Source organism: Chrysoperla carnea, chromosome 2, assembly GCF_905475395.1.
Source record: "Chrysoperla carnea chromosome 2, inChrCarn1.1, whole genome shotgun sequence".
NCBI classification, from domain to species: Eukaryota; Metazoa; Arthropoda; class Insecta; order Neuroptera; family Chrysopidae; genus Chrysoperla; species Chrysoperla carnea.
This window is the reverse complement of record NC_058338.1, coordinates 33,782,320-33,799,715: the sequence shown is the minus strand read 5'-3', so window position 1 is coordinate 33,799,715 and position 17,396 is coordinate 33,782,320. Positions and strand designations below refer to the sequence as shown.

At 27.9% G+C, this 17,396-nt stretch overlaps 2 protein-coding genes across 4 annotated transcripts; one reads left to right on the top strand and one right to left on the bottom strand.

Moving 5' to 3' along the window:
• Positions 1–2,094: 2,094 nt before the first annotated feature.
• On the bottom strand, positions 2,095–5,690 carry LOC123291840 (uncharacterized protein C14orf119 homolog). Its single transcript, XM_044872269.1, has 2 exons — positions 5,131–5,690; positions 2,095–3,590 (listed from the first exon to the last, which is right to left on the bottom strand). Exons 1-2 carry the CDS (start codon positions 5,320–5,322, stop codon positions 3,384–3,386), a joined length of 399 nt encoding a protein of 132 aa, XP_044728204.1. The 5' UTR covers positions 5,323–5,690; the 3' UTR covers positions 2,095–3,383.
• A 152-nt stretch (positions 5,691–5,842) lies between these two features.
• LOC123291839 (N-terminal kinase-like protein) lies at positions 5,843–16,039 on the top strand. Of its 3 annotated transcripts, XR_006534981.1 has the most exons (13): positions 5,843–6,037; positions 7,074–7,337; positions 7,823–8,055; positions 8,535–8,625; positions 8,727–9,263; positions 9,646–9,874; positions 9,997–10,188; positions 10,249–10,416; positions 11,931–12,187; positions 12,259–12,442; positions 13,002–13,150; positions 14,045–14,176; positions 15,301–16,039. XR_006534981.1 is itself a non-coding variant. In XM_044872268.1 (12 exons), exons 1-11 carry the CDS (start codon positions 5,924–5,926, stop codon positions 13,130–13,132), a joined length of 2,400 nt encoding a protein of 799 aa, XP_044728203.1. In that variant the 5' UTR covers positions 5,843–5,923; the 3' UTR covers positions 13,133–13,150; positions 15,301–16,039. The 3 variants fall into 3 exon arrangements, 2 of the variants coding, with proteins under 2 accessions (XP_044728203.1, XP_044728202.1); XM_044872268.1 differs by lacking the exon at positions 14,045–14,176; XM_044872267.1 differs by lacking the exon at positions 15,301–16,039 and having other exon boundaries at positions 14,045–14,250.
• Positions 16,040–17,396: the final 1,357 nt, after the last annotated feature.

The following is a 17,396-nucleotide window of genomic DNA, read 5'->3' as shown; positions in this document are numbered from 1 at the left end:
TTAAAACAAGCACATCTATTATTGCGGCACTAAGTCACAGCAGGTTTACAACTATATTTTTGGAATCCCTGGCCACCAAAAGGTGACTTATTCACCGAAGCCTCTCTAAAAGAAATTAAACTTTCTGAAATTTCGTCGCCATTACTTGTATCTGAGTACTGCAACTCATGCCGCGAATACCAGTTTTAAATTGAATTTTTTTTTTTGCGTAAATTTACTGAGAGAAATACCAACAATATTGTTTCGTACTGATGTCATTTTTACAGTGTATAGATTTAAGTTCCCGGTGGCAGTAAGTAATTAATTTGCTTAGTTGATTGAATGACTGATTATCGTTCACAGGCCGATAGTTGAACGGCGCCATTTATTAAAAGGATAGGCTGTTAATTGAACGGCTAATTAAGCTAGTTGGCTGTGACAAATATATGATAATTCCTTCTAATAGTTTCTCTGATAAATTTTTAGTGCTTTATATTAAACAGTAATATAACAAAATCGTGCAAATAAATGATGAGAAAATATCATGTTTTTTATCTACGAGGAAAAACAAAAAATCTACTATTCCATAGGTACGCTAACTTAATGTCTTTTTTCCTATTCTTGTTATCTTAATTTTCTTGTATATGAATTATAGTGTCTAATAGAATGGTGATCACATCAGAGTATTTATTAAACGAAATAAACCATGGACCTAGAAAATAGACCGTTCATTTGATTAAAAAAAAAAAAAAAAAAAAAAAATACAATCGAATTGATAACCTTCTCCGTTTTTGTTTGAAGTCGGTTAAAAAGTTAAAATATAGAAATTCGATTTTTTATTCGTTAAAATCTGTGTATTATATAAATACGTATTTCGACTACTATTAAGCTATATTAATTTTTATTATGTGGAATTTGATATAACAAAGAAACATTTATCTTAGCTATATATTGATGTTTTATCATATCGAATAGATGCTGATTGATACCTTTGCCATGAGGGTTCTACTTACTCTAGGTCTATGAATAAAAAATGACTGAAATGTTGTAATTTTAGGGCGATTTCTCACTATACGCTTTTTATAAATCATTAGTTGCGTTCTTCAGTCATATCAAAATGAATAAATTCATCCTTTTGTTGGATAAGCATATTAATTCGCATGTGTTTCAATCCAAAATATGAATTGATTCATTTTGATTTGAATAACGAGCGCAATTAATAATATTTTTCAAATACGTGCCTTCATTTGGCACTCATATAAGAAATTTTATAATTTAAATTAATATTAAATATTTAAATGCTTTGGATGAAAAGTTTAGTAAATATTTTAACGGAAAATTAAATAATAATTGAATGTCCCCACGTTTTTTTTAAATAGATTGTCAGAAATGAATTTTATATAAGAGTTAGTGGAAACTCGCCTTTATAAATATAAATATCGTTAAAATTTTATATATATTTTATATGCAAAAATTTATTTTCATATTGTATGAATAGTTTAATAAATATTTTTATCATTTTCATTAATTTTTATTATAATACATGAAAACTAATAATCCTTTACAGCAAGAACTATCAAGGTACCGAGTAAACCAGAAAGATCAAAGATTTAATCTAGAAAATTAAGGGAATTCTAGGCTGGATAATTAGCCCTTGTAACAGAAGAAACCTTTCATTTTTAAGGTACAAAGTACATAAAGGTAAGTAAAAAGGTCGTAGACCCAATTTTTTTCTCCGCTATGGATTACTATTAAGATTATCTTCTTATAGTCTTTTAAAAGAATTACGATTTTGCACAAATAAAAGGAACCATTTTAAGTTAAAGGATAATGGAATGACAAAATAGAAAAATTATAAATTATAAAATAGATTTTTTATTACATCAATCTAACATAAGATATTTCAAATACAATGAATTAATTATATTTGATTTTTTAAATATAATATAATATATATTATGAATTTGAATAATAACATTAAATAATAATTAATAAACCGTATATAAATAAAAATATAAAAATAAACCGCCTTTCAAATAATAATCATTTTATTTTAATATAATATATTATTCAAATATTTATTATTATTCACCAAACATTAAGTAGGTCACATATAAAAAAAAAAAAAAAAGATTTAAATTATTTTATTTCGAATTCTTTTTCTAAACTAACATGGAATTAGTTTATATGGAATTTAATGAAATATTTCCAATGCTAAGAGCTAACAACGTAACATTATCTTTTAATACATTGCATTTTTGAAAGTGAAGCACAATAGTGATAATTAAATTTGGGATTCATAACAAATTGAATCGATGGAGCCCTTAGCATAATCAAAGATATAAACCAAATTTAAAAATAAAATTTCCAAAAATTAATATATTATCACTATCTAGAAATAACCAATCAGTCTTAGGCATGTACAAACTCAAACAATACGCTAATCACATTTGTTGTTTAATAATTAATTGGTAACTAACCAATTTTGATTTGATATTTAGTCGGAGCCAAAGTTTGAAAATTTTTTATGAAAACATCGTTTTTTAATTGCATTCGAGAGAGAGTTAAAAAAATAATTTTTTAATTATAAATTGGAAAATTTTGCAACCTGTTGTATTACACACACTTAAATTCCGTGTACACAACTACAAAATTCTCTAATCGATCTTCTCCACATTATATTAACTTTTTACCAGTAATCCCACTCGCGTGCAATTTAAAACACTAAAACGCTAGTGTCTTGCTATCGTGTGACTAGGCACTTTCAAAATTCGATTATTTCAACGTATATTTCAAAACGTAAATTTAAAAAAATGAATGCAATTTTTAAACTATAAATAAATAAAATTATCTTTAAGTCAGTAAATAATGATTTATGGCCTGATTACAAAAAAAAAATCGACTTTGATTATTAAAGTTTATAATTTTAATAAAATCTTACAACCTTTGTTTTACTTAATTCGACTACTACTTTTGTTTGTGAATTTTTTTTCGAAATTAATGTAAAATTTAATTCGAGTATATTTCGAGCTATTTTTATTATAGAATATTAGCCTGCCAAATAAGCTACCATAATTCAAATTTAAAAGAATATTTATTTAAAAAAATAAAAAATAAACATAATTTGTTGGCACAGTTTCTAAAATTATACTTAAAATTAAAAAGAATGTTGTGACCCTTAATGCATAAACGCTGTTCTTTTTAGCTTAGTGTAAATAGTAAAAGATAGTATGCACTTTAAAAACACAATTTTTCACTATCTACCCTACAGAACAGACCCATAAATTATATACGTATTAAAACTTTTTAACTACTAACTAATAAACCAATGCAACAAATTGAATCTAGATTAAAACTATCTATAAACGTGTGAAAAATTTTCGCATTGGTATTTTAGCCAGAATTTAAACTTCATTTTCAGCCAGTTCAACATCGCTATGATGATCAATGCCATTAGTAGTACCATTCATACCATTTGTTGTTGGATGCCCATTTTGCATTTCCCGATTTAAATTTTCAACAAATTCAGGGTCAGTCTCTTTGATTTTTGTCATTAAGTGCTCACGTTGCTCGGGACCCCAATTTGGATACCATTCACGAAATAATTTTATCTATAATACACAAATAAAAAACAAAAATTTATCATCTATTAATTTAAAAAATACAAAAGTCAATTAGAAAAAAGTTTACGATTTGTTCTAACTTTAAAAAAACTAAAATTTGTAAACATTCCTAATATCTGTTACAAGATTCGTAATTTCTAATAACATTGCTGACTGCACTGATCCGGAATGTTAAAGGTGCTCAGTTTGCGTATACTTTTCGTCATTGAAAAGGGTGTACGAACCGTTTATTAACAATGAGAAGAAAGCCATAAGTGCATAAAATAATTAAAAATTATGAGTTAACCTTTGTGAAAAGATTTTGAAATATGCTATTCTTCGTAAAGACGGTGTAATATTACAAAACAAAAAATGAAAAATTTTGTGTTTGCCAAAAAAAATTATAAGAAAGGGTGATTTTTCTTTGTTTTTGTTTTATAAACAATAAAGGAATTATATGCGTAGGCGAAAAAACTGTTTTAATAAAGATAAAAACTTTTATATTTATATTTACGTTGCGTACTTTTGTTGACTTATAAACTTTTTTTACATTATTTGGGTCTTTTTTTTTATACCATGCATATATGTAATATGCAAGGTATACTAAGTTTAGTCCCAAGTTTGTAACGCTTAAAAATATTAATGCTATGAACAAAATTTTGGTATAGGTGTTCATAAAATCACCTCTCTCCGTCTGTCTGCCAACACGATAACTCAAAAAAGAAAAAAGATATCAAGCTATAGGTCCGTAAGACCCATCTTGTAAACCGTTAGAGATAGAACAAAAGTTTAAACGTAAAAAATCTTCCTTTTCAAAAAATAAACAACTTTTGTTTGAAACATTTTTTCGTAAACATCACTGTTTACCCGTGATGGCGCAAATTAGGCGTAAATTGTTTAGTACCTATGTATTATATGGGGATATCAGTTACGTATGCGTGACATGTATGTATGTGTAATGTGATAGATTAATCAACACTGTCTATGCATGGTATTTCAACAATTAACTCAGTCAATTGTTTATTTTCACTTGTTTTTTAATAAATCGAGCACTAAATGGTAGTTTAACAAAAATTCATATATATTTTCTAGCGGTATTACAAATAATATTATATTAAAAAATTAAATTTGATTCTATTTCTATTTTGCATATGACTTAATTTGGCTAAAATGTGAGCTTAACATTTAAACAAAACAAAGAACTAATTGGCTGATTCTTATCAGGCAGTTTTAAGCACAATCAATAAGTTTAGAGAAAAACTGATTTTCCTTAATTTCTAACGATTGCATATTTTATTCTTATAAGTAGGTAATACCAATTTTAAACAAAACCGGTTACTATTGTTTCAACGAAGCAAAATATTAATACGGTTAACCATATAGCAGGTAAAAATTAAAAATTTAAGCACGCCTTTCGCCTATCAAAAAGATTTAGAAAATGGCGTTGATTAGAAAAAAAATTAATTACAGGAATGCAAAATTTACTTCAAAAGGAATTTAAATTTTGTAAAAAACTAAATAACTCTAAAACTAATTTAAAGTTTCTTACCCGACATTCGAACAAAGTCATCGGTTTCGATGTACAATCTAAATTAGCAATCCGATCAACAATACCATTTACATATGTTTTATTAGCTAAATAATCAGCTAAAATCGGTATAAAATCAGTACGTTGTAATTCGCTCCATTCGTTAAACCATTTTACAATATAATTTAATTGCTCATCGACACTTAAATTCATTTTTGATTAAGAAAACTAACTTTTAAAAAAAACACAAATTTGATTAAACTAGTTATTTTGTTTCTAGAATGCCGTGTTGTGATTAAATAAATGCAGTTCAGAAAACATATGATACGAATCAAAATGTCAAAATGACAATGACTTGTTTATTTTCAAAATATTATTTGTCATTACAGAAAATTTAATTTTAGAAACATTGTGAAAATCTTTCAAGTATATTGTGCACAAAAACAAAGATACAATTAAAAATAAATAACCTTTAATATATACATGAAACAGTTAGTTTTTCAAACGGATATCTTGTTTGGGGGCAAATGACGATGACCTATGTGTGTATAAAATTTTTTGAAGTTACCGGCCTTGAATCTAATGACACGTTACAATGCAGGGTTTTTTTAAAAATGTATATTACTAAAAACAAACTTATAACTAATTAAATACGTATTCATTTTGTGGCGTTAATTTAATTAACAAAACGATTTTTTATTTTAATAAATATGTGTTTTATATCGTGTTAAAAATTTATCACCGTTTAGGTTATGTATGAAATGAATTTTTAGATACTGCGAATTACTTTATTTTTTATTCAATCTAAACAATAATGTGGTCGTTTTTCTCACGAGACCCTTCCAAAGATTTCCCTTATGAAATTGGTGAGGCAATTGTTTCATTACAGGATAAAAGCATATGGTCCTTACATAGGGCTAAAAAAAAGGTATATTTTTATCTCTCAAGTCAATAAATCGACGCCTTATACGACATAAACTTTTTTGTTGCTCATTTTTAAACAATATAATCGTCAATTATAAATTTCCACCCTCTGGTTTTAGTTATTCAACAAATTTTAAAACACTCCAGCTATGTATTTGTATATTTGAATTTATAAGGCTCAAATTTCCATGAAGTGTAATATTAAGATAAAAAATTTGTAAGAAATAGTTTATATCGTATAGGTGGTGATTTATCCAAACCTAATCCTGTATTCTTGAGTTCATGCAAAATAAACTCATTTATTCGAATAAACAAAATAAAACACAATTAAAAAAAACTCTTATTGTGTTTTATTTGGGAATTGTCTAGAGTTCACCTCAAATTATTTAAACTATCCCATTAACATAAAAGAATTTGAGAATGATATAGAAAAAATAACCATGAATCCGGAATTTAATTCAAAATGAATGAAGTTCTACTTATTTATTATCATTAAAAATGGTAATATTTTAAAAAGAGGAAACATTTTTATCAATAAACAAAGTTTTTACAATTTTCAGATCAACGGCAAAATTATACAATTCGATTTCATATAAACCTATTTTGCTGAGTTCATTTATATTTGGTCCAACTATGCTGGCTTTTTATTATTCTAGTTTTTTAAATATATATGAAATACTGTTTATTAAACTATAAAAAAGTTTGACCCAATATTTAACATAACATATTTTATTTCAATACAAAGCGATTCATTCAAACAAACTAAATCAAATTGGGTTGAGTAATGCTAATTCAAATTTGTATATTGGATTGCACTATTACATTTGAATAAATATAATTCATTGATTTAACAAATTTCTCTACAAATTACTTAATCTAGTAACTAAAAATTTTAAGAACTTTCTTTATAGTTTCGCCCCACATCTAGACAAGTACCTTTTAATTTTCCAATTCGAATAAAATAATATATCGAAAGTTTTACATGATTTCAAGAGTACATGTTTCTTTTATCTTTATGTAATTAAACATTTGTCGTTTAGGGTACAACCGAAGATGTATCAGTGTTCGTTTTTGATGTGCATAATAATTCAGACACACAATTTGAGATTGCTAAATCATCAGTGAAACGTTTAAAAACTTTACGTCATCCAAGTATTTTAACGTATTTGGATAGTTTGGAAACGGATAAAATATTGTATGTGGCTACGGAAAGTGTGGAACCACTTTGTACACATTTATCGAAATTAAATTTTGATGGTGCTCAAAAAGATTTGTATTTAGCATGGGGTATTTTTCAAATTACTGTAAGTGTTTTTAATTTTGTTATTTTTTATACATTAAAAACAAGAGTGAGACAGGAGACAAGATCTGAAGAGTTTTCGATTTTATAAATTTACTCTTAATACACTTTGAGTTCTTTTGTGGTGCCCTATTTCGAGGTCCCAATGGGGCCACCTTTTAAATCTGCCACTACCTTTATCTAGCGCACATCGTCTGAGAAGCAAAGTCCTCTTTACTATGATAATATATAATGTCCACTACTGATACTATTGCTAGTGAGCATATCTTTCTATCAACTATAGGTTCTATCAAAAATTTATCTTCCATGAAAACGGAGACGTGATCACGTAATCAGAGTGGAGATCTCTTTTAAAAATATAATGACTTGTGGATATCATTGATACTGCTCTTTGTTTCGCATCCATTTTAAAACCTAGTTTTTAAGCCTCGAATAAAGTCAATCGATACATTAAAATTACATTTTTTACAAAACTATTAATTTTTACAGAGAGCGTTATCATTTTTAAATAATGATTGCAATCTACGACATAACAATGTGAATATATGGTCAGTATTTGTAAATGCATCCGGTGAATGGAAATTAAGTGGATTAGAGTATATATCGGGTGTACAAGATTCGGCAAACACTACCGTATTACCAATTAAAATTACACCTGCTTTGGCATTATATGATCCACCAGAGAAAAATGATCTTGCGAAACAACGACAGATCACAAAATGGTAAAATTGCGTTTAATTAGCAGCACTTCCGGTAACTAATAAAGCTACGAAAGAGTTAATTTCGATATAATTAAGTAAAAGAAGGGGATTTAATAATAACAAACAACGAGAATTCTATCGCAATCGAGTGAAAGGTGCAATAATATGAAAATGAAATTACAAGATTCTGTCGAGATCAGAGGAATTCCACAGTTTCTTTACCAGATTATTTAATCTATATCTGATTCTCTGTGGTTGTCAGATCTACTGATTATGAAGATGATATTTGAACCGAATGTCCAGCCAAAAGTTCCATTATCTTTCTGTAAAGAATGGATAAATTAAACGTCTTGTGAAAGATGTTCAAACAACAAACGTCGAAGCAATTGTCCCTATTTTACTGTCGGCATAAATTAACTGTCTCGTATTTTCTTTCGTCACCAAAAGTGCTCTAAACGATTCTAGATTCAAATTGTTCATAATTTGTTACTTTTTTCTAGTTCAACGGATATGTGGGGCCTTGGTTGTTTAATCTGGGAATCTTTTAATGGACCATTACAACAACAATCGTCATTAAAAATGCTAGAAAATGTAAATATTAATAATAAAATTACGATATTCGGTTGAAAAGACGCGTTTTGGAAATTTTATTGAAATGAAAAATAATTCTTTATGAATAATTTATTTTACAGATACCAAAACAATTAGGAACATTATATTGTGAATTAGTAGGTGCTAATCCTACATCCCGACCAAATCCAGCTGATATAATAACACGTTGCCGTAAATTAGGTGGTTATTTTAAGAATGATTTAGTTGATGCTTTGCTATTTTTAGAAGAAATACAAATCAAAGACAAAAATGAAAAAAATCGTTTCTTTTCAAATTTAACACCTCAATTGGATAATTTTCCGGATAATGTATGTAAACATAAAATATTACCGCAGTTAATCACTGCATTTGAGTATGGTGATGCGGGTTCAGCGGTATTAGCACCAATGTTCAAACTTGGACGGTTGTTAGATGAAGCTGATTATCAGAAAAAAATCGTACCATGTGTTGTAAAACTATTTACAAGTAATGATCGTGCAACACGATCACGATTATTACAACAATTGGAACATTTTATTGGGCATTTACAACCGAATACCGTTAATGAACAAATATTTCCACAAATAGCACATGGATTTCTCGATACAAATGCAACAATTCGTGAACAAACTGTTAAGGTATTGTAAATTTATAATCAATGTTTATAAAATATTGAAAATGTCTAACCAAACATTCTTATAAAACGAACTTAAGATAATTAGCCTGTAAACTCACTTTTCTTAAGAACTTTCGACCAAAAATTTTGTATGAGTAAAAATTCATTTCAAAGCATATTGATTCCAAAAATCAAATAACTTCGCGGTTTGGGTCTTTCTAGAAAGTATAGGCAAAAAATTTTTATTGAATTAATTTTTTTTAATAAATTTAGATTTACTAGACTAGAATAATGATAATTTCTATATTTTATAAACTTTGAAATTTAATTAAAGGTTTTAAGTAACATCTTCACAAATATTACTTAATCGGTAAATTAATTGTAAGTTTTTGTTATATTTTTAGTCAATAATACATTTAGCACCAAAATTAAATTATAATAATTTAAATGTAGAAGTGTTACGTCATTTTGCACGTTTACAAGCAAAAGATGATCAAGGTGGAATTCGAACGAATACAACAGTATGCTTAGGAAAGATAGCACAACATCTTCATCCACAAATTAGGCAAAAAGTATTAATTTCAGCTTTTATACGAGCCATGCGTGATCCATTTCCACCTGCAAGAAACGCAGGTAAATTTAATCAAATACCATTTAAATTTTGCGCTTCCGTTTAATATCATGTAAATGACTTTATAAAACATTAAGCTAGAATGTGAATAACAATTTTTTATATTATAAAATATTTTTTACAGGCATTTTGGCTTTAGCCGCTACACAACAGTATTTCTTATTAAATGACGTTGCAACTCGTGTACTTCCAGCGTTATGTCATTTGACATGTGATCCAGAAAAAATGGTACGCGATTCTGTATTTCGTACTATCAAAGGGTTTCTAGGTAAACTTGAAAAAGTATCAGAAGATCCAAGTTTACGTGAAAGCATGGGTAAGTTTAAAACAAAATGTTATTTTGCCAACAAATATTTATGTGCAATTATATTTTCAGAGGCTGATGTAAATACAGCTGCACCTAGTTTAAGTAATGCGGCCGCTACATGGGCTGGATGGGCTGTAACAGCCGTTACAGCTAAGTTCTATCGCAGTCAATCAGATACTGTTAAATCATCACTAAATCCATTAACCAGTAAGACGCTTAGTAAGCCAGGATCGCTTGGTATGTGCTAATTTTTGCATTATTTACTAGTTTTATAAATTTTATGTAAGTTTTTATTATCTAGTGATGTTCTATCACTAGATGAATTCTCAATCATCTTTCTTAAAAGTTTGATTGAATGTATAAATGCTAGATAATTGTTCAAGAGTATTCAATTTAATTTATTGCTTTTCACAAGAAAAAGAAACCATTGAAAAAATTCAACTTTACCCAAAGCAACTGACAATTTTGATTATTCCTAATAAATACTAATTATGTTAATAAATACTACCTCGGTAACAAATTTTGAGAAATAACAATTAAAAAGTTATATTTAAATGGTTTATTGAGCTTTCATAATTTTTCAAAAACCCACGAAGTTTTTCTTCGACTTTTTGTTGCCTTGTTGATTTCTACCCTAATGTTTCCTCTAGAATGTAAATGTGCCTTAGAGAACGATATCTTATTATAATGAAACATTTTTTTAATACTGGGTGTAGTAACACTACAAGTGTTCAATTACCTCATATTCTCCATTGCATTCCATGTAAGTATTGTTATTTGCGTTCCTCCATTTCGAGATTCATTGCGATTTCAAAGTTTACTGATATTACCACAGTTACATAGTTTTATCTTTATCTATCCCGGTATGCATTGTTTTATATCACTGCAATCATTCAATCCATGTTTTTCATATATTTAAACCATTTTGGCTTTCTTTAAGCTAGAGATGATGCATCTTTCGCGTCTGCGTATCCCTTGCTTTCTCCAAATGTCTTACCGTTTACTTAATGACAGCGCTTTTCTACAAGTTAACTACATTTATCACGTTCTAGAAGTTGTAGTTTTGAGCCCTGTATCACTTTTGAAAGTCTTGCGTTTCTGAGTAGATACCTATTTCTCTCAAAAATTTTATCTTTTACCCATTCGTGAATATGATCACTTCTTACTTAGATTGGGAAACAAAAATTTGAATTTATTAACTTGTATGTCCCTTTCGGTACTGTATTTAATATTCTAGCATGTATGTAGTTAGTTTATATCTAGGCACGCATCTATGATTAATTTTTAAATAATCGAAATGACTTTTAGTATGAAAAAAGAAATGAACGCATACTTACAAAAACAATTTAATAATATACCTCGGAAAAAGCATAGTCGAAACTGTCTAAGTTTGTTACCGACCTAGAAGCTATGGTTAAAATAAGCTAGAAGCTGTAGTTAAAATAAGTAATATTGCAGTAATTACTTTAAAAGTTATATAACTTCAAGCACAGGGTGTATATTGTAAATTTTATGGTTGGATTTAAGGGACGCAAATCTTTTTTTGTTAGAGTTTGGATAGGAATTTCTTATTCCATGTCGATCGCAATCATTTCGAATTTATTCACATTTTATTACACTGGTTATAAAAATCCATTAGTCATCAGCGCAGAGTTTAAATCCTTCTAAATCCAACCATTAGCATTTAATTTTTGGTAATTATGAATTGGTAAATTTTCACTCACGTGCTATATTTTTGTTTCAATAAATAGAACAACCATCTAGTAGCAGTATATCCACAACAACTTCTAGTGTAACATCAATGACATCTTTAGAACAAGAAGAAAGTAAGGGTAATGATTCTGTATCAGATTATGATGACCATTGGGGTGATAATGATAACTGGGGTGATATGGACACAAATAGTGAATCAAAAACAAACACTGTAACACCAAATAATCGACCAATTACAAATAATACCGACGGTTGGGATAATGAAGAATGGGGTAGTTTAGAAGAGGAACCAGTTGTAAGAAAATTTGAAATAATATATTTAATTTTTAATATTATTTTATTAATGTTTATTAATATTTTTTATAGGCTGAATTAGCTTCACCTAGTGAAACATGGAATGCTAGTGATTTTGCTCCAGTGCCAGAAGATTCTATGTCAAGATCAGTGAGTGCCAGTGGTGATTCACGAACAAATGACACTCTACATCGAATTCCACATAAACCGCAAACAAGTTGGGAAGATTGTGAATTTGAACCTTTAGAATCAGCAGGTAATTTTGTAACATGACTTATATTTAGCGTCCGACCGAAACAGGACTTATTTAGACATGTTAAAAGTCTACTGTTTACTGAAATTTGGCTTATTTTTTATACTTATACAGACAGTTAACACATGTTAAATGAAATAAATACTAATAATTGAAGTATGTGAAAAAAATAATAATTTATTTTTTCAATATTACTGCTATGAAACAACCAAAAATTATAAAAATTCACAAAACCTGTTAACTACTTCTTATAACAAAAATTTGTCAATAATCAACACTTACATTATAAAGGAAGGACATCATTAATTGAGCATTATAATACTTATCTAATCACTATACGCGAAAAATAACACATAATCACGCCGTGTCGGCCGGTGAACTCAGCTGATGATGGCGAGTGACACAAACCACGAGCTCACTCGAAGTTAGCCAAACATCGCGCGATAATTTACGAACGGGAAGTTTCGGTAAGGAAGATTTTTTGCCGAAACCGAACCTCTTCGGTCGGTCACCATCTATATTATCTTTATTTTTGATAAATCAGTGTTTAAATTTGTTGCAGGAACCAATAAATTTGAAGAAGCAAGAAAGAAACGTGAAGAAAAGAAATTATTAAGACAAAAAGAGTTAGAAGCACGTCGAGCAAATCGTGCAGCTGGGGGACCTATGAAACTAGGTGCCAAAAAAATGTAACCCATTATTTTAAAATAGGTAAGAAATTAAATAAATATAGAATAACTAAAAATTGAAAATAAAACTTATTTGAAACTGTGATGAAAGATGTCTGAAATAAAACATCCTCCATATCAACAACACTGTATTGTGAAAATGAATCTTATTATATAAAAAGAATGAAAAATTTGTTTATTACCCTTTAAAATAATAGTTAATAAACGTTTGTGCTTTTAAAAAAAATGTTCAATAATATACAACTTATATAAGTACTTTAAAAAGAAAACAAGTTTAATGAATTTTAAAATCGACACTAAATGGTAAATGAGATTTTAAAAATATTAATTAAAATGCATTTCTATATGCATTTTCAATTTATCTCATCTTTAAGTATCTTAAGATTTTATAGATTTTCATTATTATAAGTCATTGTCATAGGGAAGAATTTACGCATTTTTAACATTTTACTTACAAATTATTCATTTAATCAGGAGACTCGACTACATTACATTTTACAAAGTAGTTCAAATAACGTTTTGTAGCCTTATAAAAAAAACAAGCGTATAGAATGACTATAGCGATAATCCAACGATAGTGGTCAAAATATGACTGACTAGCAATTGAAACGTTGAAGTGACGCATTGATATATAGTAACCACAAATATACAGTTATTATAATATTATTTATGATAATTGGTTTATTTAAATAGACCTTTTCATCATGTCATACGCGCAAGTGCAGAGTTTATTTTTTCGTACTGACAGCAATAAGTAGGACTAAGATAGAAGATATTTGTTATGCATTTTATCACATTGGTTATAAATCATTTAGTATGAAACAAATGTGAATCGTAATTTTAAAATGAAAAGCCCTATTAATCCAAGTCAGTTGTTTAATGTAAATAGCAGCAGCCTGCACTTTTACACACTCAGGTTACCTATATTAAACGGATTGTTGGCACCAGGGCCGGATTAACCAATGGAGACTCCCTAGGCAATGCAATTATCGTGGCCACTTTTCAGCCGTTTGAAGACCATCAGGTCTTTTCAAGATGATGAAGAGATGTGAGTAAAATGAGACGCGAGGGTTTAATTTTAACTTTACTCTTGTTAAGGTAGTATCAGCGCCAAGGCAAGTTTAGATTTAGGGTTGAAATTATTTGTACTATATCTGCCTTGGTTTTCGAAATATCCAAAGCTAAATATTTAGAATTTTCAAAATTGCTCCAGATATCGAAAAATTTTACTCCTATTTTTCGTCTTATATTGTCAAGTTATATATTTTATTTTATTTGTATATTTTTTTTAATTTATGTCTCCACTACCTTGTTTATCGTTAATTAGTCGGGCACAACGGGATTTTTTAGTTTTCAATAATTTATTAAGGTTTTAACTTTTATTTAAATTGTTTTTTTTTTTTTTAATTTCCATCGACTAGTTTTTGGAGAAATCTATGAAAACATTTCATCCATCTACTGTTTTCCCATAAGATCAATGTTAAATATGCCTACTTTTCATTTATTTATTTAAATAATCGGGCACCCCCTTCCCATTAAATTTTCAAAATTGATTTAGACTAAGTCCAACTTCATATTTTAAAAAAATTAAGCCTTTTATCTAAAATTGCCCTGGCGCTCGTATATCCTTAAATGTAATAAAATACAATAAACGATAGAAAATAGTTTTGTCAAGTACAAGTACAAGTTTTCTTACTTTGTTGGATACATAAAAATCGTTCATAACATTTTCAAAGTCGACCTTTTCCAATACATCATATTTTATCGCCTTTATCAGCAATGAATTTAAATGGTTCCGAGACATTGACGAATAAAGACAGTTTTTTTTATTAGTTTTAAATGAAAATAATGTAGTGCAGCTTCGAGTCAAATAGAAAAATTATTTATAATTCCCATTCGCTCGATTGTCAAATTATTTAAATGGAGTACGCATACCCTTAAATAAATGTTTTATACTTATTAATAAGTATAATATACTTATAGTTTTATAATTAAAATGAAAAAAAAAGTGTAAAAATATTCAAAAATTTTTTCAAAAATGTTCACGCTACGCAAATTTCTGAAAATTTCATGTAACAAATTTTTAATATTCAGTCTTTATTTCACTATTAACGAAAACTGAAATTCAATTTGATCAAATTCTTCCAAATATAATTTAAATTTACGTTTTAGGTTTATCCAATTGTAATACCCGACTGATAATTTTACGAAAATGAGGGTGAATATTATTTGTTACATCGCATTAATATGCCGATAATTAGGTAACGTTTCAGAAAGTTTTGAAAATACAGTTTTGATGTTCTATCGAAAATATTGTGTTTTAAAGAAATTTTATTCAGAGGTTTTGGCACTCATTTCGTTAAAGTAATTGATATTTACTTTACGGGTGGCTCGAAGTATCCAAAATATAATAGGAACGTATTATTTAATAGGTTTTGTTTATTTTTTGTGAGTCCGTCAGAAAAAAGTACTGAAGATACCAAGATGTGGTTTAATTTTAAATTACCTTTGAATAGTTCGTTCAGTGATAATTGTAAGCTACCATCCATAGATACGCCGTTAATTGATAGGACAAGACAGGTCAAAATTCGTATTTCAACAATATTTTAGAACGACCTACTTGCAAATGCTTCTTTGTGCTTCACCATTGCACATAAAAAGCTTGTAGAATATATTCTTTGAAAAGTGAAGAAAATTTCGGAGCCAACTACTTGCATTGCTGCCGTTGCCAATACTCTTTGTTATTAAAAACCATTTCCAATAATTCAATCAATTTTCAATTGTCTGCTGTTTAAAACTATTTAAAATGATATAGAATATTCTAAATCAATCTTTCTATAATGATATAAAACGACTTAAATTTTAAATCGTTTTATTGTTTTAAACGGTAATATATAGTTTTTTTCTGAACAGCGCGAAACGATTAAAAATTATTTCTTTTCAAAACATCTCGAAAACAGAAGAATGATTTAACGATTTAAAACCATTCAAAATTATAAAAATTTTAATGCTTTTGAATTGTTATTAATAGTTTTTCTTAATCAGGGATTTGCATTGAAGCATTATTGATGTTGCATTTTTTTTTTTTTGTATACTTTCACAACTAGTAAAGAAAGTAAATGATTGTACGCAAAGATTTATGAACAAAAATTAATAAATAGTAACTCACGAAGGTCATTGTTTTTCGATGTATATAATGTAATTTGTAAGATTATTTTATCGAACCGAGCGCCATAACCTACCATATTTTAATTTGACTTAGTGTGATTCAATGTAAAATATGTATGTTGTATCAACATTCGAGAAATTATGTTTTTAACCAAATCAATTCCAAATTTTCTTGCCATGTTTAACAAAAACATTCCTTGTGTTATATGTTATTATGTAAATATTAAAAAAAAAAAAAAACGTTTGCTTTATATGTAAAATACAATTATTATTTATAAAGTTTTCGAATAATAATATAAATAAATACTCAACCAAATTTTCATTCTCATAGGTGATAAGTTTGATAATTTTGTGATAATTCAAGTGTAAATGAAAGCTTTCGAGTTTTCTTTTTTTTCCCAAATGACATCAGATTACTTATTATTAATTACTTATGGAGTTCATTTTTTTTTTGTTGAGGAAAATTTTCTTTATTAATGCTTTCTATATCACATTTTGTGTGATCAGATCTTTATTCTGAACATTATGTCTAAGTTGATTCAACAGAACTCAAATCAATGAAATCTGACAACATGACTTCACACCTTTAATTAAAGATCGATTATTCAAAATTTATAATTTTCCATGTAAAATTAAAATCAAACTGTCCAAGTGTTTAACCAATATACCATTTTAACCAAAAGTTAAAAATAAATTAGTGTACTTTTATAGTAATTTTTTTAATTACTGCAGTATTTTACTACCGAATGTATAAAGAAAGCTATAAGAAGCAAAGCTGTGAATGCACATTGTAAGTAATAAAGTGTCCCCATGGTGGAATTTGCAACAGGTGTCATATCATCAAGTAGTATTTAGCAAATCTTAGCTAATCTAGAAATTTTCAGTAATAGTCAATGATTGAATTATATACACAAAATTCGGCAAACCTCGTTAGTGTAGGTATTCAAATAAATCATGTCAATTTGGAAAGTTGCACCATGCTCAAAAGATAAAAGAAATTATAAGTCTGTTCTAAATGTTAAATTGCCGTTTATCAATTTTTCCTATTTCAAATTGAAAATAAGCGATATTTTATCTGGTGGAAAAGTTACCAAGAAAGC